The following is a 21,116-nucleotide window of genomic DNA, read 5'->3' as shown; positions in this document are numbered from 1 at the left end:
ATTCCTCAATTCGCTTCCCACCTGCCTGCTGGCTTTTCTCCTAGACTTTGGCGTTCAGCGTAGGCTGCATCTCAGCTTGGAGGCGACTAGCACTCTGAAACAAAACAAGGCCCAATAGGGAGCCTGACCACAGGGGTCATGTGGTTGCTGTCCAGAGGTTAAACAGAAGCCCTAACCCTGACCCTAGAGGTCAAATCTGAAAAACATCCCATATCTCTATAATTTGGGATCACTAGAGATACCTCAAAGCAAACTGGAGAGATAATGATACTCATTCCCTATTCTTCTGTCCATCTCTTCCTACAAGCCTGTACTGACTGTATCACCTCTCCCACATGGGCTGATGCAAGGCCTGAAATATTGACTTGATAGTATGTAATACCCTGCATCTTATGACATACCTCCAAAAACCTCTTATAAAAATAAAAGGTTCTCTGATGGCTCTTTTCAGCACCTTTAGGTGCACAAAATAAGCATTACAGCAATTTTGTGTACAGCACATCACATTTGCTGTAACTAATATTGTATTATGTATATACTAGCATTATTTTGCCCATTGCCAGTCTGGTCTCTAGCTTATACTGACATCTACCAACTAATAGTATCAAGTTGTAAAATGTTTTTGTTTAAATTGGAACCTTCATTGTTTTAGAGTGGAAAGCACTATTCTTCTATTCTTTCCATGTTAAACAACATTTGGTGAGAAATCTTTGCAATTGCCAGACATAAAAACAAAAAACAAAAACACAAAAATTACATGCATTGTCACTGAAAAGCACACAGACTGTCTTAAGGGATTTCACTCTAAAAATATGACTTAACAATGTAGCAGCATGAACTAAAAGCCACTGAGAAAAAGTGCCCTGGGCTGTGATAAATAATTACCAGTAAAAACAACATTACAGAAACAGTATGCGGTTTTGCAGAGGCAGAGAAGTGTAGGCGTCATTTACATGCTAACGTGTTATGACAAGGAGGAGATTTTAAGAAAGGATTTAAAATGTACATAATACATCTTCCACCAACACATAGATAAATGTTTTAAAAGACAAAAAGAAAAATCACACAGATAAAGATGCCAGGTCTTTGAAATATGAGCCAAATAAATTAATACATAAAATTAATAAATTGAAAAGAAATTAATGGGATATGCATTAGCTGAGTTTCTAAATTAGGTTTGCAATAAAAAACCGATAAGCCGTTAAATCTTCACAAACATTCACAAACTATTCCAAGTTATAGTTAAAACACCAACTGTTAAGTTCACTATATGTCTTTTCTGTATATGTCCTCCTTGTAAAGGACAGATGGTGAAATTGATGGAATACCAGAAGAAAGAACCGTGATGGTGCCAGGCTGGCTGGCTGGTTAGTGACAGGTCAAAAGTGTCACCCACTCACATTCGTAGACTAACAAAAGTGTTAAAGCTAAAGAATTATTCATAGATCTTTGTATACTCTTCAAACCCGTCTGCAATATGTGCAAGGTTTCTACACCTTACACTGCATTTATACCCAGAGGGGCCGAAATGACAGGCAGTTGTCACGATCAAACAGTGATGCAAAGAGAAAGCATGGAAGGGCCATGCTTCACTGCTCAACACCACAATTAAAACCCCCTACATGCAATTAATCTGATCTTTAGAGTGTAACCGATTAAACGCTTTACAGGATTGCAGGTTATCTACACCAATACAGGGCATATGTTTACAATGCCTAGCTGAGCAGCAGTTTCTGTCCAGTGATATCTGTCAAATTCATACTAAATATATTTACTGCATAATCAAAATCAGTGTAATCTGTGGTTATATGCCGTTTCTCAGGGACCATGTGCTGTTTTAAATACTCTTCCCTCGAGGAAACAGTAACATGCATATGCTAATATTAGTCATTACAGTGTTTGGAATAGGACCCACATTTTCCCATCTTTTTTGGACAGCTTATAATGAGTATATTTGGATCCCAGGGCTGCAGGATTAAACTGGTGTAAATTGTTGTTACATGGGTTTATATCATCTTTATTGTCTGTGTGAATGATGAAACTAATTCATCAGCTTGTAGGAGGAAAACATTCTCTCTTCCTATTTTTCTTCCTATTTTTAAACAACAAATTTTATTATTTAAAATTGTGTCCAAGCTGCCTAAAATGCTCCAAAAGTGTATTTCCCACACTTTCAATTAGATGTTACTCATCCAAGACACAAAAGAGAAAATAAAAGTGCAGAGACCCACATTGGGGTTATTAGAATACTACCACCCTGCAAGGAACTGTTTCATTTTTTCCCCTTTAAAAGGAGCAGAACGCCCTTGCTCCTCTCGGAAAACATGTTTTTTCATTTCACTCTGTTTGTCTGTCAGTCTGACTGGCTATCGGCGAAGTGCTTTGTCAGTATCAGATATCGCAATTTCCACTTTTGTGTTTTTCCTTGACAGAAATAACTAATCTGGAAATTACTCCTCGGTCAGAACTCTGCACATGCACTCCTCATTGTGCCTTAAGTTAAATTAAGTTCTCTAAGGAAAACAAAGCAAGTGGTATAAAGGTTAATCTCTAAAAAAGACAAAAGCCTGTGAGTGTTTATTTTATACTAATTAGGATGACTTTAAAGGGTAAAATGATTGTAGGTTTGGTGACTTTGCAAGGCTTCAAAGCCAAAACTAAATCTGACAATATGGAGCTGTTCTAGATGACTGAACAGCCCACACCACACAGAACCTTGCGCAGCCACTGTGGAAAATTCAGTTCCAGATCCCTCAAATCCTGCTTATTCTAGAACTTAACTGCATTGATACATTATGGGAGTGCAATGAGACTTTCAATCGGTTTATAGTGATAGATGTTTGGCTTCTGAGTAGAAGACCAAGCTCGCTGCTTCTCTCACTTTCAGTATCTCTAAAATTATCAAGTATTTCTCTGGAGTGAAAGGAGAGAGGTCAATTCTGTTCAGCAGTAGACAATGACCTTTTGTAAGTTCCCTCACTAAAGGAAATCCAGTTTGCCCACCAGTCCATTCAAGCTCTGAAGTTTCAAATTCCTTCATTTTCAGTGTTCAAAGTTTCTATTACTTCTCTGTATATCTGAATTAATGAGCTGAGTCATCGCTTGTTTGTATTTGAGGTTGGGAAAGGTAAGGTTTAAGACTTCTGAGGATATCTTTGTACATTTACATTCCTTTGGCAAATGCTTTCATGCAAAGCAAAAGTTTACATTTTATTAGTCAATGTGTTCCCTGGGAATCGAACCCATGTCTTTGGCGTGGCTGATCACATCAGGTTCTACCAGTTGAACTACAGAATCATGTAGATGCCTGACTGTCCACCTCTCAAGGGTCTTAACCTGTCACAATCAGTCACAACCTCCACAATATCTGAACCACACCCACACGCATGCAGAGAAATGAAATGGAAGGGTACTTACGAGATGGGCCCACTATAATGGAGGTGACGATGGAGAAAGAGAGACAAAAAATTGATAAAAATGAGATGAGTGGACTGGAATAGTTGAATGCTGTTTTGCATTTAGAATACTGAAGATGAAAGAAAAAATAACATGAGTGGTAAATGAAACATAGGTGTGGGATGGAGTGACAATGGGCACCAGTGAAGAGAATAAGAGGAGATGAGGAGGAAGTAATGAGAGAATGCAGTGTTAACTTTAAATTACTGCTGCATGGTGTCAGAATTATCGTAATTACAAGATCATAAATCAAACTTCTGTTAAAGGGATTGTTCACCCAAAAATGAAAATTCTCTCATTATTTACTCACCCTCAAGATATCCCAGGTGTAAATGATTTTCTTTCTTCACCAGAACACATTTGAAGAAAAATAGAAAAATATCTTAGCTCAGTAGGTCCTTAAAATGCAAGTGAATCGATGACATTTATGCTGACTGTCTGTGATCTTTGGAGCTTCAAAAGGGAAATCTCCATTCACTTGCATTTTAAGGACCTACTGAGCTAAGATATTTTTCTGTTTTTCTTCAAATGTGTTCTGGTGAAGAAAGAAAGTCATACATACCTGAGATATCATGATGGTGAGTGAATAATGCGAGAATTTTCATTTTTGAACTATCCCTTTAACATTCTTGAACTAACAAATTATTCACTTCTATGGCAAGCCTCATAGCGACAAAATGGATTCATGTGTTTCTTTGTTTTTGATGTAAAAATACTTAATCACTACATTAATTCACCTCTTTATTCTGCAGCAAAATCCTGAAGAACAAAGAAAGCACACAAGGAAACATTTTCTAAAATAAAATGACAAAAAAATATATGACTAACTTAAACTTTTGAGGCTGGTGAAATTTTGGTTGTTTTTACATAATGTCACAACAATTAAGTAAGAGAAGGTGGAGCTTTTATGTATTTTTTAAAATAATTTTTTGTGATTTTTAGCCTTTATTTTTTGTTATTACATGTTCAACAAAAACGTTACTTACTTATTGGAAACTTGCAATTACGGTAATTCCGAAATGACGTGAACCGAGAATAAACTCTTTTCCGAACATAAGTTATCGATTCCTTCAGTCTGACAGAAGTGCCGCTACGATGTTTCTGCAAAGCTGTACTAATAATATTTCAGTTTTCCTCATGCGTTGAATCATCGTCCAACAGCTGTCAGAGGAAATCATTCACAGCAAGTGTGCTACTGTAAGCATCTATTAAGTGTGTTGAATATTCTTAATACATGGCCACAGTCATGTTTTATGGAGCAATATGTGCCTCTTACCAGATGGAATTATGTAAATTGTATAAGTCAGCTTTAAATAAATGGCTGTTGCCATGGCACTTTGTTCCTGTAATCAGGGAAATGCAAGGCAAGCACAAGTGCATCTGGGCTCTGGCTAATAAAATTTAGACTTTGTTGAGTATGTGAGAAAGATGCTTAAGTCAGAGGGAAGAATATAATAGAATTATTATGCACAGTTGTTGTAACTCACCGTGGACCTGAAGTGTTCCGGATGCTTCCGCTTTGCCCACGCTGTTCTCAGATAAACAGGTGTACGAGCCTTCATCTTCAGCTTTCACCTGAGTCAGGCGCAGACTGTTATCGGCACGGATGTCAAACCTGCGAGGAAACACACATAATTAGATGCTTTATAGTTCTTTGTTTATAAACTGTTTTAAGTTAACTGTTTCAGCAAAGTTTTGCTGCAGTGGGTTTTGCATGTAATGCTTCAGTGTGTTTTAAAAAGCAATAATCCAGTGAAGGCTGTGCATCAACATCCCTTATCCTTGGTAAAAATCACTGGAATGGATAGACTCTAATGGCTTATTGTTTAAGTAAAGAGTCACATTTGTGACCTCATGTCTCACCTTCCCCGAGGCAGCTCTCCTTCCTCTTTCTTCCAGCGTATGGTCGGAGTGGGGTCTCCCTGAACTTCACACTGGAAATCCACTGTGTCATCAGCGAGGACCACCTGATTCACAGGTCTTCGTACAAACATGGGCCACTCTGTGGGCGAGAGAGCATCACAGACAGATGAGTGAGAGAGAGAGACACAATAAAAGAGAAGTACAAAAAAAGATAGAGAAAACCTACCAAACACTACAAGTTCAGCAGGGTCACTGTCCTTCTCTCCAACCATATTAGTGCCGACACACACGTACATTCCGGCATCGCTCTTCCGTGTGTTAGAGATCATCAGCTTTCCACCCCGGATCTGTAAAGAAAAGCACAGTTAAAGGGATAGTTAGGCAGAAGGAGAAGTTAGGCTGATTTTAGCCTCAGTCACCATTCACTTTCATTGCATCTTTGTTTCATACAATGAAAGTGAATGGTGACTGAGGCTAAAATTCTACATACCCTTTTGTGTTCCACAGAAAAAAATGAAGTCATACGGGGTTGGAACGACATGAGTAAATTATGACATAATTTAAATTTTGGGGTAAACTATTCCTTTAACTCCTCAGTCTGAAGCACACATTTATCAAATATCCAAGGGAAAGAGACAGTAAAAGACAAAAAGTTAAAGAACTGAATTTAACCCCTGTAGGAAGCCAAAATTCCTGTGATGTTTTATGAACATGGTTTCTGGGCTCTACTGCTAGAGATGCTAAAAAAATTTAAATATAAAAGCAATGTGAGCTTGTTTATGAAACACTTGACACAGAGAGAGCGGCCAAACTGATACATGCTGTAATAGCCCATCTAGTTGAGTGGCTGATAAGAGAGTCACAGGGTAACTCATAAATGGTGAGAGAGAGGAAAACAAAGAGACAGTTTTGTAGTGTTGTGGGTGAAATAATAGAGAGAGAAAGAGGGAGAGGAAAGGAAGAGAAACAGAAAGAGAACAAAAAAGAGAAAAAGGAAGAGGAAAAGAAAGAGAAAGACACAAAAAGAGAAAGAGGTAGTGAAAAGGAGGAAAAGGAAGAGAAAGAAAAAAGGAAAAGAAACAGCAATAGAAAAAGGAAGAGGAAGATAAAGAAAGAAAAGGGAAAGAGAAAGAGGAAGGAAGAAAAAGAGGCACAGAAAAAGAAAGAGGAAGAGGAATAGAAAAAGGAAGAGAAAGTGAAAGAGAAAAAGGAAAAGAAAGGAAGAGTAAAAGAAAAAGAAAGGAGAAAAAGAGGAAGAAAAAAGAAAAGAGCAATAAAAAGAGGAAGAGAAAGAGGAAGAGAAAAGGAAAGAGGAAAAGGTAGAGAAAGATAAAGAAAGAGGAAGCGAAAAATTAGTAAAGAGAAAGAGGAATAGGAAGAGAAAGAGGAAGAGAAAAAGAAAGAGGAAAAGGAAGATAAAGAAAGAGGAAGTGAAAAAGTAGTAAAGAGAAAGAGGAATAGGAAGAGAAAGAGGAAGAGAAAAAGAAAGAGGAAGAGAAAGAGGAAGAGAAAATGAAAGAGAAAAAGAAAGAGGAACAGAAAAGGAAATGGGAAAATAATAGGGGGAAAGGTGGAGGAAAGGAAGGGGAAGAAAAACTGCTGGGTGAATGTTGTGTGTATAGGAAGAGGAAGTGAGAGAGAAGGGCTTAGACTCACCGTTATCCTCTCATCCTTGTCATTCACTTTAACGTTGTTCCTCTTCCAGGAGATGGTGGGTTCTGGGTGGCCTCTTGGAGGAATGCACTCCATCACTGCCGGCTCCCCTGCTGCAACCACCACATCACTGGGTGTCTGTCGAAAATCATCCCGAAGAACTGCAGAAACAGAGAGAGTGTTTCAAAAGATAAAAAAGATCAGGCACCGGGTTAGGGGATAATTTGTTTGCAATGTTCTCTTGTTCTACCTCTCCCCCAAGTCTTCATTTGCTCACTGTCCATGTCAGCCTCATAAATAATGCAACACTTCCTCTAACACACGACTATGAATAATTAAATCAGTTAGACACTGGCAAAATCGCAGTTTGAAAAAAAAAAATAAAAATCAGGGCGCTGTTACTGATATAGACACAAAATGTCACGAACATAAAATTATTACCAACATATACTTGAGCTTTGCAGGTCATGTGTAATGTGCCACTCAGCACTACTGTGCAAAAACACACAGGGAACATGCAGAAGGCCCAAAACTTGCAGCAACACAAGCACTAACCACCTGCACAAATATCCTTCAATCAACCTTCCTGCACCTCTTGGGCTGATGTTATCAGTTCACCTCTAAATCCAGATTTCCATTTTATTGCCATTTATCAGATACCTCTGTGCCGGCACCCGCCAATACTTTAATCTGACCAGCGCACTATCAACTCCACAAAATCATTCTTCAGCAGCACGTTTCCAATTGGTGTTTGTGCCCCAGAGCGAAAAGTTTTTTTTTTTTTATGGACCTAATGAAGTGGAAGGTTTTTGATATTGCGCTGGATCGGCTCCAAAACTGAACCAATCTAGCTTTCTCACTCAAAACACAATATACACAAAGCTAAGACACAAAATATATCCACTGAAATAGGACCCTATTTAGTCTGACTAGGCAAGAGAGAGAATTTAAAAGTTCCCTGCATGGCCAGAGGGAATAGACTGAACTTTAACATTGACAATGTCTGTAGACATTAAATATTGCCTGCAGAAAATCTGTTTGCTAAATCCCATTGTTTTTTGTTCCCTTGATAAATCAGGAATTTCAGCCTTTTCTTTATCCTTATCTGTCTTTTCAAGCCCCAATTTGAGAATATATTTTTTTCTACACTTTAAGGGGCTGTGCACACCAAATAAGTTTTTGCATCCTACCGTGCTGTTTTTCAATCGTTTTCCTGTGTTTTCTTGTTTTTTGAGTCTTGCGCAAGAGTGTTGCATTTTTTAGACACCATGGGCCCTATTTTAAGAGTGCTACCATAAGTCATAAGTGCAAAGTCAGAGGGCATTGCCATAAAATTTTGTTATTTTCGTGCAAGCATGCACTAAGTCGAGGCGCAATAGGTTTGGCGAAATCGTATGCGCAACGTGCAATTTAATTCTGAGGTTTTCTCCAGTTATGATTCCACCGTCTGCATCCTATTATATAGTTCATTCCCATAATCCAAGACAGCACATTCATAAGAAGTTGGTAGTGTAAATGGACTGTATACAATGAATTAGAAGAATTGAAAATTACGTTCTTTTGTGCATAATTTAATCCTATGTGGCATATTAGGGCATATTTCTATGACAGTGATGCTCCTTTTATACATATGAAAATGTGATTCTCATCAGAATTTGATGTAGGCTCCATTAAATTATAGAGAATCTAAATATTATTAAACATTTTCATCTACTGACACACAAATCATGGCTAGTATTAACAGTGATTATCGGCACGCACTTCACTTCTACCAGTCGATTTTGATTTAGAAAAATGTAATATATTTATTGAAACACGAAAAATTTAAACCAAATATACTTCTAAACTGAAATTACACTTCAAACGAAATGAAAATCTAATCAAAATAACGAAGTGGTCAAAAAATTATAGCCTACCAATTCCAAACATTTTACTCTCTCCAACTACCTCCACTGGCCCATTTTGCAGTGACTTAAACATCACTCTACGACAACAGGTGGAAAAATACCTTAAGGCCTGAAAAATAAACTATGACCTATAGATAACACAAAACTCATACATTTTTGTTTCATATAAGACGGCTACAACTCTGTTCGTCATGTACATAATTTGATGTTCCACTATATTTTCAGAGTTTGGACATTAACTTTATTCCCACCAGCTGGTGGAATCTCCAAACTGCAAATGCAGGAACTGAGTTTAATCTTTGTGCTGAGTTAAGACGTGGTTTTCAAACGTCTTAGCGCAACGACCTATTTCTCAGGAAAATAGCAAATTGCGCATTGCGTCACTTCATTAACGTACAGTACAATACACCCACAGTTTGCGTGCATGCACCCACAATAGCGCAAACACTCCCACTGCACTGGTACGAAAATTGCGATAAGAATTAGCACTCTCATGAAAATTGGATAAGACTGTGGTAGCGGGGGCGTGGTCGAGCGCCCGTCTGGAGAGAGAGAAAACGGTAAGGGCGCTTACACCTGAGCTAAATTATGTCTAACACCTGTTTCTAATTTCAGTGAGCTTGGGGAGAGCGGCATATAAACAGCCACGCCACCACCAGAAGGGAGAGAGAGAGTCTGGCACGAGAGTCTCACAGTGAAGCTACTGAGTTCATGACGCTACAGAGTTGTGATAAAGACTTTGTGATGATTAAGAGGCTGTGACTAGGAGCCTGTGACGCTGAAGAGTTTGTGAAGCTGAAGAAGTTACTGTGTCAGTTGTGACTGTGTTATCCCTAAGTTTGTGATTAAAAGCTCACTTGAGACCTGAACATTCCTGTCCCAGTGACCGCATTCCCTCATAAAGGAATAATATATTCCCTCATAATGTTGTACATGGACATTGCGCGTAGTGCTGCGCTTTGTCCACTCACGAAAATAGAACCCCATGACTGTTAAAAACGCATTTTGAGATACCTAGATTCTGCTCGATTCGTAGCCCTGTGTCTAGCTTGTGCAATGACGCTTTCAGTGTGAATGGCCCATAAAGCTATTTTCACACTTAGTTCCATTCCTGCTTTGCGGGTTTCTATTCACATTGTGTTGTTTGGATCTGAACCGCAGTACGACTGCATCATCAACATGAGCTTCTCTTGCCTTCTTTGTTTCTATCCATCCGATTTCATTCTCATCCTCCATCAATTTCTCACCCTTTCACTGTCTCACTCTTTTTCTCTTGATTGACCTGAACCTCTCTAAATTCTGTAAGCCAACATAACTGACAAGGTCTTATAATATACCCCAGGCAGTCATCTGTCTCTCTCACAGCCTCACAACTTCACACATCACCTCAAAATCAGGCAATCTGAAAAGTTGCGCAAAGTTCTTTGAGAGTTAAGCGAACAATCCAAAAGTTGAGAAAACTTTTTTCGTTTCCACTTCAACCCAAATGGATACACCAGAAGAGTAACATAAACTTCTGAAACTGTTCCTAGATATAAAGGCAGATATTTGAAGTTGCTGAGTTTAAGTTTTACAACTGCAATTTTCAAATCAAGGCCTAACGATAATTAATTAGAAAGAGACCATGATGTAAAAAAAATGCTGCATATTAAAATAGTCCAATTTGTATTACTGACGATACTCTCCAAACTTAATTGGTCTCTCCACTTTGGACAATGATGGTGTGCTTACTAGGGCTATATTATTTATGTTAAATGAACGGCAACAAGCTACTTACTTGTAAGCTCTTTGTATTTCCCAAAACAATTCTCTGTAATCACTTCGTAACAATACTTCATTAAGCTATTGATGCCAACATAAATCATGTTCGAAAATAGCAGAAAATAACCCTTTGATCCAAAGTGCTAGAAGCTATACAGCATAAATTGCATAGTTACCTGGTTTACAACAACAAATTAAATGAGAAGTACTTATTTAGACCCAATTGTTCTGTCCTTCAGGTCACCACCTAAAACACATTAGCATTTAATGATAAAATGTGTATGAGTTTTATGAATATTACCCTAAACACAAAGACATTAGTTACATATGCAAATTGCAGATTGAGTGCAGGGAAGTCAAGGTTTGCGGCTTGCACTGCCTGTCCTTCAGCACCACGAGCGAGCATCTCGGTGAGAGTTTGATGCTATCTCAAGGTCCCTAAAACCTCTTGATGAGCAGAGGAACCACCAGGGAGCGGAAAGAGAGTTTCTGCGGTGGGTCCTCGAGATTAGAGTCACAAATCTTGAGAGGTGCTATGGATCGATATAATCCACGATTTATTGTAGCTGAAATAGGCAGAAAAGACGCAGATGGACAAAAAACAGCCTGACACCAGATGGAATGAAATTTGTGTCCGACTATTAATTATGGGTTAGAATTTATTCGTGCACAGAATGTGTTTACGTGGGCGTAAGAGAATCAGCGTGTGTGCTTTTCCTTTAGGATGGATAATGTACAACCATTACGTCTAAATAACTGAGTTAATGTCAGTACAATGACATCAAGGCTGGGTGTGAGAGTTCAGTTTGATGGATGAAGCTCTGAGCGTGCGAGTGAGTGAAAATAGGCTATGTGTTGTTGATGAATCCAAACCAGGACAAGAGAACAGGCAGATATTAGTGTTAGCTCTCAGGGCGCCCCTCTTTTCACCTCTAATGGATGTCTGTCAGCTGCTGCTGTTTTAATTTCTGTCTTTTCAAATGTATGCAATGGTGAGGCGTCAGGTTTGAATATACATTACACTTCATGACGATGTCAGGGTGAATGATGGCGGTATCCCTGCTTGACAAACATGAATATAATTGGAATGTCTACCGATGTCTCGCAACAAATGAAATCTAGTCTTGTCGGTTACATTTTATGTTTAAGCTAGTTGTTGTTTTGCTAACAATTTGTGGTCTTTGTTTTGTTGTATAAAATGGATAGTTCTGGTCTGATTGGATAAGACAAGTCGATGTGAAATAGCCAATGAGTTAACTCCTGTGACCCATATTAGTTATAATTTATTAGGTTTTATTTATTTATATATTAGAACTAATTTATAAAATTCTAGATTGGTTCTATATTAATATAATTTTAAGAGTTAATAAATGTTAGATCTTATTAATTCTATATTAATGCTCTAATTTGCTACATTGATCGACAATCATAAACAACCTTCAGGCTAATGAACTATGATATTTGGCAGAATGGTTGTTTATTATTTTAATAGTTCTCACACTAAAATCTGAATGGATAAGCTATGTCCAAAGTTGTTAGGAAATGTCACTGTATCCTGGTTGTAATTCTAGTTAGATTCTATATTAACAATTTTAATCCATAATTAATGGTTAGTTATTGTTAATTCTACAGGTGCATCTCAATAAATTAGAATGGCGTGGAAAAGTTCATTTATTTCAGTAATTCAACTCAAATTGTGAAACTCGTGTATTAAATAAATTCAATGCACACAGACTGAAGTAGTTTAAGTCTTTGGTTCTTTTAATTGTGATGATTTTGGCTCACATCACAGTGAATTGTTGGCCTTCTGGAAAGTATGTTCATTTACTGTATATGTACTCAATACTTGGTAGGGGCTCCTTTTGCTTTAATTACTGCCTCAATTCGGCGTGGCATGGCGGTGATCAGTTTGTGGCACTGCTGAGGTGGTATGGAAGCCCAGGTTTCTTTGACAGTGGCCTTCAGCTCATCTGCATTTTTTGGTCTCTTGTTTCTCATTTTCCTCTTGACAATACCCCATAGATTCTTTATGGGGTTCAGGTCTGGTGAGTTTGCTGGCCAGTCAAGCACACCAACACTATGGTCATTTAACCAACTTTTGGTGCTTTTGGCAGTGTGGGCAGGTGCCAAATCCTGCTGGAAAATGAAATCAGCCTCTTTAAAAAGCTGGCCAGCAGAAGGAAGCATGAAGTGCTCCAAAATTTCTTGGTAAACGGGTGCAGTGACTTTGGTTTTCAAAAAACACAATGGACCAACACCAGCAGATGACATTGCACCCCAAATCATCACAGACTGTGGAAACTTAACACTGGACTTCAAGCAACTTGGGCTATGAGCTTCTCCACCCTTCCTCCAGACTCTAGGACCTTGGTTTCCAAATGAAATACAAAACTTGCTCTCATCTGAAAAGAGGACTTTGGACCACTGGGCAACAGTCCAGTTCTTCTTCTCCTTAGCCCAGGTAAGACGCCTCTGACGTTGTCTGTGGTTCAGGAGTGGCTTAACAAGAGGAATAAGACAACTGTAGCCAAATTCCTTGACACGTCTGTGTGTGGTGGCTCTTGATGCCTTGACCTCAGCCTCAGTCCATTCCTTGTATAGTTCACCCAAATTCTTGAATCGATTTTGCTTGACAATCCTCATAAGGCTGCGGTTCTCTCGGTTGGTTGTGCATCTTTTTCTTCCACACTTTTTCCTTACACTCAACTTTCTGTTAACATGCTTGGATACAGCACTCTGTGAACAGCCAGCTTCTTTGGCAATAAATGTTTGTGGCTTACCCTCCTTGTGAAGGGTGTCAATGATTGTCTTCTGGACAACTGTCTGATCAGCAGTCTTCCCCATGATTGTGTAGCCTAGTGAACCAAACTGAGAGACCATTTTGAAGGCTCAGGAAACCTTTCCAGGTGTTTTGAGTTGATTAGCTGATTGGCATGTCACCATATTCTAATTTGTTGAGATAGTGAATTGGTGGGTTTTTGTTAAATGTGAGCCAAAATCATCACAATTAAAAGAACCAAAGACTTAAACTACTTCAGTCTGTGTGCATTGAATTTATTTAATACACGAGTTTCACAATTTGAGTTGAATTACTGAAATAAATGAACTTTTCCATGACATTCTAATTTATTGAGATGCACCTGTATATTAATGAATTGACTATGTTGCTTGCAATTGTAAATAACCTACAGGTAGGCTAATAAACAACAATATTTGGCAAAATAATTGATTTTTACTGCTATTTGAAATATTATCCGTAATTGTAACTTTGTATTGAATATTTATGGTTTTAATAATGCTGCTTCACTCTGTGCCTAAAAACACTGCTTAATCATATTAAAATGACAAAAACGCACAGTCTCTCATGGGTTATCGCTTTAGCCAGCAGGGTTCTTGGTGCCAGTCGAATCCATTTGGGCCAGCTTGAATCCCTGGCCCTACCTGCAGCTTTAATTAACCCCGTAAACCAAGCCTGAACACTGTATGCAAGCTTTCAACTAATTCATTTCCACACTCACACACATACAAATAGTAAATTGAGAGAGAAAGTCCCTTGGGCTAATGGAAATCTAATGTTGCCCTGTCAAGCCAACACCAGATCCAGTTCCCCTGGGAGCGGGGCCTGCGGCTCTGCTTCAGTCTTAGGAAAATGAAATCTTCCTGAACTTTTCCATTCACAATTGCAACTAAGTTAATTCATTGTTATTTACAAATATATACTTATAATAAAGGAAAAGCTCTAGAATTTGTGCTTACTAAGGAAAAATCACAATTTTTATTGCTTAAATTTAGGGTTAGGTGTTTGAGTAAACTTCTGAGTTTAACTCATGTTCCAGACCAGTAAGACAAGGTTCAAATGACTCGAACAGGTGGGAAAGGGTATAATTGCTGACTAGTTCTAGACCGGTCCTTCAACAAGAGAGCCACCACTGATACTGATTAGACTCTGCCAATTACCCTTAAACCCTGGGGATGAGGGATTAAGACTACGACCTTCGACCCCTTTGGGTTGGCCCCGGGGGAAACCCCCTCTCCATCTCCTTCTCTCCATCTTTCTATCTCCCTCTGAAAACAAAGTCGATGTAATCCTACCCATGAGCGCTGCAGTCCACTTCAATTACCTACTTCTCCTGCCACTAGAGCTGCATTCTGTAGGGCATGGCTAATGAATCCCCCGACTCGCAACCTTTCCCCTCTCCAAAATCAATTCCTCATCCCCAGTTCTTCATTAATTTTAAAGCTGGATATTTGACATTGTAAGAAATCCCTTAAAAACACCCATATGGCTCTGCTGGGGGCTTTCACTTGGACCTAATGCAGCTGTCTATATATACAGAAATCAGTCTGTTTGAGTCATCAAGCAGCCAGCTAAAAGCTTCATAAAATCAATTCAGAGATATGTACCAGTGGAAACAGGTCTTTCCGAGGTCTGTTTTAGGTCGTTTTTAGCAATACAGGCAGGTTTTTTGGAAAATATGTGCTTTATAAGAATTTATACAGCTCGATACCTCTAAACATGACAACAGGTAGTTTTCGAGGTTTTCCAGCTAGAAAAATCCTTTGTTTAAGGAATAGTTTGTGCAAAAATACCCCTCATGTCACTCCAAACCCATATACATTTTTTCTGTTGTGGAACACCAAAGGAGAAGTTGCGTACAAAATAATTTAATTACACAGGCTTGTGAAATCCAACATATTGTTTTCCTTCTTCAGTTTAGTACAGAATAATTGACCAGGGACCATCGAACTATTGATAACTATTGCACACACCGTATTGGTAATCGTGTTGCGGCCATTACACCTCAGGTTTGCATTCATTTTCAATAATTCAACGTTCCAGACAATCATCCCGCTTATACCAAAGCTACTACACCTCAAGACATTTTTTGTCATGTTTTTTTCATTTAAACACTTTAGTGTGTTGAACTGCTTTCTCGCAACACATACTGAGCGTGTAATGGTACCACTGGTGCGGAAGAAATCCGCTCAACGCCGCTCACCACGCCAGAGAGATGGAGCTTTGGCCTGGTGTACAGCAAGTGTGTATCGGCTTTGATTGTTTTCCATCCACAAGCAATAATATCATTCTTAATATGCACGATTACAGTTGGAAAGATGCCAGTGTTAATTCCGAATGCCCGAAGTATTACAAATATTGCTGATTTATTACACTTTTGCTTCCCCAGCCACAGTATTGTCACAATAAACCCAAGAATTAAGACATTTATTGCCTGCTTATGTTTCTCTGTTTTTGTTAGCATACTTGGCACCAATCTCTTGGAACGTGTACCTCTGATTCTCAAGGAGGAGAGAAGTAAGGAGACATTTGGGCACAGTCATACAGTCTGAAGAAACTGCAAAGAGCCTGTCACAGGTCTGTGTCAGGGGTGAGTGGATTGCTGTAGTGTAACACATTTGCTAGCCAAGTGCACAATAATGTTTTACAGGACATATATTTTAAGTCTTCGTTTTTATTTGTATAGTGCTTTTCACAATACATATAGCTTCTAATCACTGATAGCATTAATACTCTTTATAACTGAAGAGTAACAGAGTATCTTTGAGTGGTTGGAAAATTTAAGTTCAGATGGGAAAAATGGTTTGTACATTTGAGATTAAACAAATATTTTCCTCTGCACTTTTTATTTGGCTCCAACAGGAGTTTGCTGTCATTGATGAGGATGCATCCACTTAAATTATGACCAATAAAAACTAAGAAGATTTCAAGATTTCATTTTTGGGTGAACTATTTCTATAAGATTGGTGTGACCACTTTAATATCAAGTTAATGTGAATGATTAATTTTCCATTACTATAAATTTTTCACTAGTATTGTGCATGAGTTTGCACCAAGAAAAATCATTTTGGTCAAAATATACATTGAAGCAAGAGAGGAGATGCTTCCAGAAGATCTTCCAGGTATTTACTGTGGCATTACTGCAGATTATATGAGTTGTAAATATTGTCAAACAAATGTTTTTGTTTTGTTAGAATGATATAATACTGTAAGTTTTGTCATAGCAAATTAAGTAAAGCTTGGAAAGTTGTTTTTGCAGATGTTGCATGGTTTTAATACTGTTCTAACATTATGTTTTCCTCTTACAGTATGATGTTGATACACCATATGAACGTAGCTTTCACCAGGATGGTTCAAGTTCTGATAAAATAGATGGTGTGCAGGGGAATAAGGATCAAAGAGGGGGTAATTGTACCCTTCAGTGCATACTTTCCTTTTTAACATGACTTTTTTCGCCCTATATGAAAAATATGCTCACTTCCTGCAATGTGCTATTGCAAAGATATGAGTCAAGAATCATTCAAAGATGTCCTGTGTACCAGAAGAGACTATTTAATTCATATTAAACTCACCCTCAATAACCACTGGTAACATTAAATACCTGGGTATTAATGTTCCCTATCTGTCACTCACTCGACGTTGTGTCGATGTAGTGACACTAGGGGTCACTCTTGGGAGCCCGAGACACCTCTGGTCCTTGATAAAAGGCCAATGAAAATTGGCGAGTGGTATTTGCATGCCACTCCCCCGGACACACGGGTATAAAAGATGCTGGCATGCAACCACTCATTCAGATTTTCTCTTCGGAGCCGAACGGTCACGCTCACTGAGCTGAATTCCCACGACTGTTCATTCACCTCTGCTGGATCTGACGGTGCATTTCAGTGGCTTCTCCTCCCTCTGCACTGGTGCAATGCAGAGAATGCCCCTGGGCGCTTCAACAGAAATAAGAGTATATTTCTCAAAAAGAGTATATTTCTCTAAAAGAGCGGCACACACGGAACGTCTTTTTAAAGATGCCTTTCCGATTGTGTGTTATTCCTGGTTGCGCTCGTTATCTCTCGCCTTCTGACGGACCCCAATGGGACCGCCTCCGCCGGGTATCCCCCCGCGGACCTCCCATTCCCCAGCACGCTCGTCTGCCCCGATCGGGCTTCCGGATGAGTCTGCCGGCTCATCTCACGGTGAGTTCGACCTCTTATTCGGAGCCCAGGAAAGTGATGAGCTCTCGAGCGCAGCATCAGAGAGTGGGCTCGTCCAGTCCGACGCGGAAGTCTCAGCTGGGCTCCTCCCTTTGGGGACGATTGCCCAGTCACAGGCTGACGCGGAGATGATGACATGCTTTCCCGGGCAGCTGCGAACGTCGGCTATAGTGGAACCCTCTGCTCTTCCCTGAACCCTCACGGCTCGATGATTGGTTCCTGGGCTCATGGCGCCGCTCAAAGCCACGCCCCGCCCCCGTTCCTTTCTTCCCGGAAGTGCATGAAGAGCTGACAAGGTCGTGGGAGGCACTTTTTACTGCCCGGTCCCGATATTTTCAGCTTCCCCGCCCTCACTACCCTCGATGGTGGGGCGGCCAAGGGCTATTCGTCAATCCCCCGGTGGATAAAGGCGTTCGCAGTGCACCTATGCCCGCAGAGCGCCGCCACCTGGCGCAGGTGCCCAAAGCCCCCGTCCAAGGCCTGTAGGTTTATGTCGTCTCTGACGGCCAAGGCCTACGGTGCCGCTGGACAAGCCGCCTCCGCCCTGCACGCCTTGGCTCTCCTGAAAGTCCGCCAAGGCGCTAAAGGAACTGCATGAGGGTAGTTCCACCCCGGGATTGATGCAGGAACTGCGCTCGGCGACCGACCTCGCTCTCCGAGCGACGGCGGTCACGATGCGGTCTCTCGGGCGGACAATGTCCACATTAGTGGTCATCTTGGGCTCAACCTGGTCGAGATGGGTGAGGCCGACAGGACACGATTCCTTGCTGCCCCCATCTCCCAGGCTGGCCTATTCGGCGACACCGTCAAGGACTTTGCCCAGCAGTTCTCGACGGTGGAGCAGTAGACAGAGGCTGTCTGGCATATCCTGCCCCGGCGCGGCTCAAGATCCTGCACCCCGTCTACTCGTCACCAAGGGCATCCCCCTGTGGTGACTGCACCGGCTCCACTGCAGCCCGCCCCTTCAGCCCGGCCCCGGTGTGGAGCCCACCACAGGAAGCAGACGCCACCCATCTCGCAGCCGCCCAGAACCCGTGAAAGGCTTCAAAGCACCCTTGAGATGGATGACCTAGGGACGACGAAACCCGCTGCTCTGGAGCTGGTAAGCAGACCTCTCCATCTTTTTGTTACCTTTTGCATTTAATTGCACTGCATGCCCAAGTGGCTGCAGTACTTAAGAGTTCAGCAAGAGCGGTTTCCTTGTTCCCTGGGTCACGTATTTGGTGTGCACGGCCGTCATCACGATCACTGTCCACCACTCTATTTGGCAGGTTTGGCGCTCCAGCGGTGGTCTCCCGCCCCTGAGCGCCCAGCTGTGGCACAAATCCTGAAGGACGCGTACTTCCACGTCTCGATTCTTCCTCGACAAAGACCCTTCCTGCGGTTTGCATTCGAGGGTCAGGCATATCAGTACAAGGTCCTCCCTTTCGGCCTGTCCCTGTCTTCTCGCATCTTCACGAAGGTCGCAGAGGCAGCCCATGCCCCGCTAAGGGTGGTGGGCATTTGCATTCTCAACTATCTCGACGACTGGCTAATCTTAGCTCATTCTCGGGACATGTTGTGCGCACACAGGGACTTGGTGCTCTCACACCTCAGCCGACTAGGGCTTCGGGTCAACCAGGAAAAGAGCAAGCTCCTCCCGGTTCAGAGCATCTCTTTTCTTGATTCAGAGTTGGACTCGGTCTCTTTGACAGCGCACCTCATGAACGAGCATGCTCAGTCAGTGTTGGTCTGTTTGAAGGCGTTCGAACAGAAAACAGCGGTTCCACTGAAACTTTTTCAGAGGCTCCTGGGGCATATGGCATCCTCAGCAATGGCCACCCCACTCGGGTTGATGCATATGAGACCGCTTCAGCACTGGCTTCAGACTCGAGTCCCGAGATGGGCATGGTGCCGCGGGACACATCGTGTCATCATCACGCCGGTCTGTCACCGTCTTTTCAGCCCTTGGACCGACCTCTCGTTTCTACGGACAGGTGTTCCCCTAGAACTGGTCTCCAGGCGCGTCGTGGTCACGACGGATGCCTCCAAAATGGACTGGGGCGCTGTTTGCAACGGGCACACAGCCGCTGGCTTGTGGACAGGCCCACGACTGCATTGGCACATCAACTGCCTTGAGATGTTGGCAATTCTGCTCGCCCTGTGGAGGTTTTGGCCGTTGATCCAGGTCAAGCATGTGTTAGTTCAGACAGACAACACAGCAACGGTAGCATATGTCAACCGCCAAGGCGGTCTGCGCTCTCGTTGTATGATACAACTCACCCGCCGTCTCCTCCTCTGGAGTCAGCAGCACTTCAAGTCGCTGCGAGCCACTCACATCCCTGGCAACCTCAACACTACAGTGGACACGCTGTCACGACAGGTTACCCTCAGGGTTTGACGCCATAACTATGGCATATGTCGCCCAGGACATGCTGCCCCCGGTAGGGCTACGAGCCCATTCTACCAGGGGTGAACAAGCCCTGTGATAAGATGCATGAGTTGACGTTCTCAGACACGGAGGCAACTGGGGTTTGTCCTCCGCCACCCGTACTGAGGCAAATCACTATGCGACCATGAGGACTTAAAAAAAAAAGGGAAAAAAAGCACATTGGGAATTGGGCATTCCAAATTGGGGAGAAAAAAAAAAAAAAAAATATATATATATATATAAAGTAAATAAATGGTTCATATATTATATTTAGAGGTGTCAATTATTGTAATATGGGGGGTCCTGGCAGTGTTCAAGAGCTGTCTATACTCCATTTTGATTGTCAAAATGGGGGGACTGATGCCACCGGCGTTAGGGGGAGGTTGTTATCTAGATGGGGGTATTCTGTTTTGTTTATTACACAGGTGGGTAAGTGGTCTTAATAAATGGGGTCCAGCATCTATTAAAAGAGTCTATGTGATTATTTTTTAGTGCTATTTGTCTTTCTATTGAAATGTATTCGGTTAATAGATGGTGCCACTGGAATATTGAGAGGTTAATTCTGTCTTTCCAGTTATGGAGGATCATTCTTTTAGCTATCGTTAAGGCTACCAGTATGGGTTGTTTATATTTCAGTGGCGGTTCAACTGATGAAAGATCTCCTAGCAGACAAACAGAAGGAGAGGCTGGAATGCTGCGTCCTATGGTTGTGGGTAAAGTATGTGTGACGTTTGTCCAGAATGTTTGAATAGGTGGTCAATGCCAGGTGGCATGTAGATAATCATCTGTAGTGTTTGATGAGCAGTGTGTGCATGTGTCGTTGTCTATAAGTTTCATTTTATGTAGATTACATAAATAACTCATGTAAAGATTTAAAGTACAGTCACAGCACAAACCCTTCCATTTCACACACAGGTTAGCCATATATATAAATTTAGCTATTGAACATATACATCTGTAAAACGCTTTACACACCTCATTAAATCAGAAAACATGGCATTTCATATTTCATATCAATATAAAGATAACATGCTGAATGTGGTGTAGGGTCTAGCTTACTCTTTAAC

The 21,116-nt window shown here is 41.1% G+C and overlaps 1 protein-coding gene across 1 annotated transcript in view; it reads right to left on the bottom strand.

The window, feature by feature from the left end:
* Positions 1-21,116, bottom strand: part of LOC127432921 (roundabout homolog 2-like) — a 94,273-nt gene that overhangs the window by 35,271 nt on the left and 37,886 nt on the right. Inside the window, exons 3-6 of the mRNA XM_051684445.1 lie at positions 6,976-7,133; positions 5,546-5,666; positions 5,320-5,458; positions 4,944-5,071 (exon numbers count right to left, since the gene is read on the bottom strand). Coding sequence (XP_051540405.1) covers positions 4,944-5,071; positions 5,320-5,458; positions 5,546-5,666; positions 6,976-7,133 — 546 coding nt within the window. The remainder of the gene's footprint in view (positions 1-4,943; positions 5,072-5,319; positions 5,459-5,545; positions 5,667-6,975; positions 7,134-21,116) is intronic.

Source organism: Myxocyprinus asiaticus, chromosome 42 (genome assembly GCF_019703515.2).
Source record: "Myxocyprinus asiaticus isolate MX2 ecotype Aquarium Trade chromosome 42, UBuf_Myxa_2, whole genome shotgun sequence".
Taxonomy (NCBI): Eukaryota; Metazoa; Chordata; class Actinopteri; order Cypriniformes; family Catostomidae; genus Myxocyprinus; species Myxocyprinus asiaticus.
The sequence above is the reverse complement of the archived record's forward strand: the minus strand, read 5'-3'. Positions and strand labels throughout refer to the sequence as shown.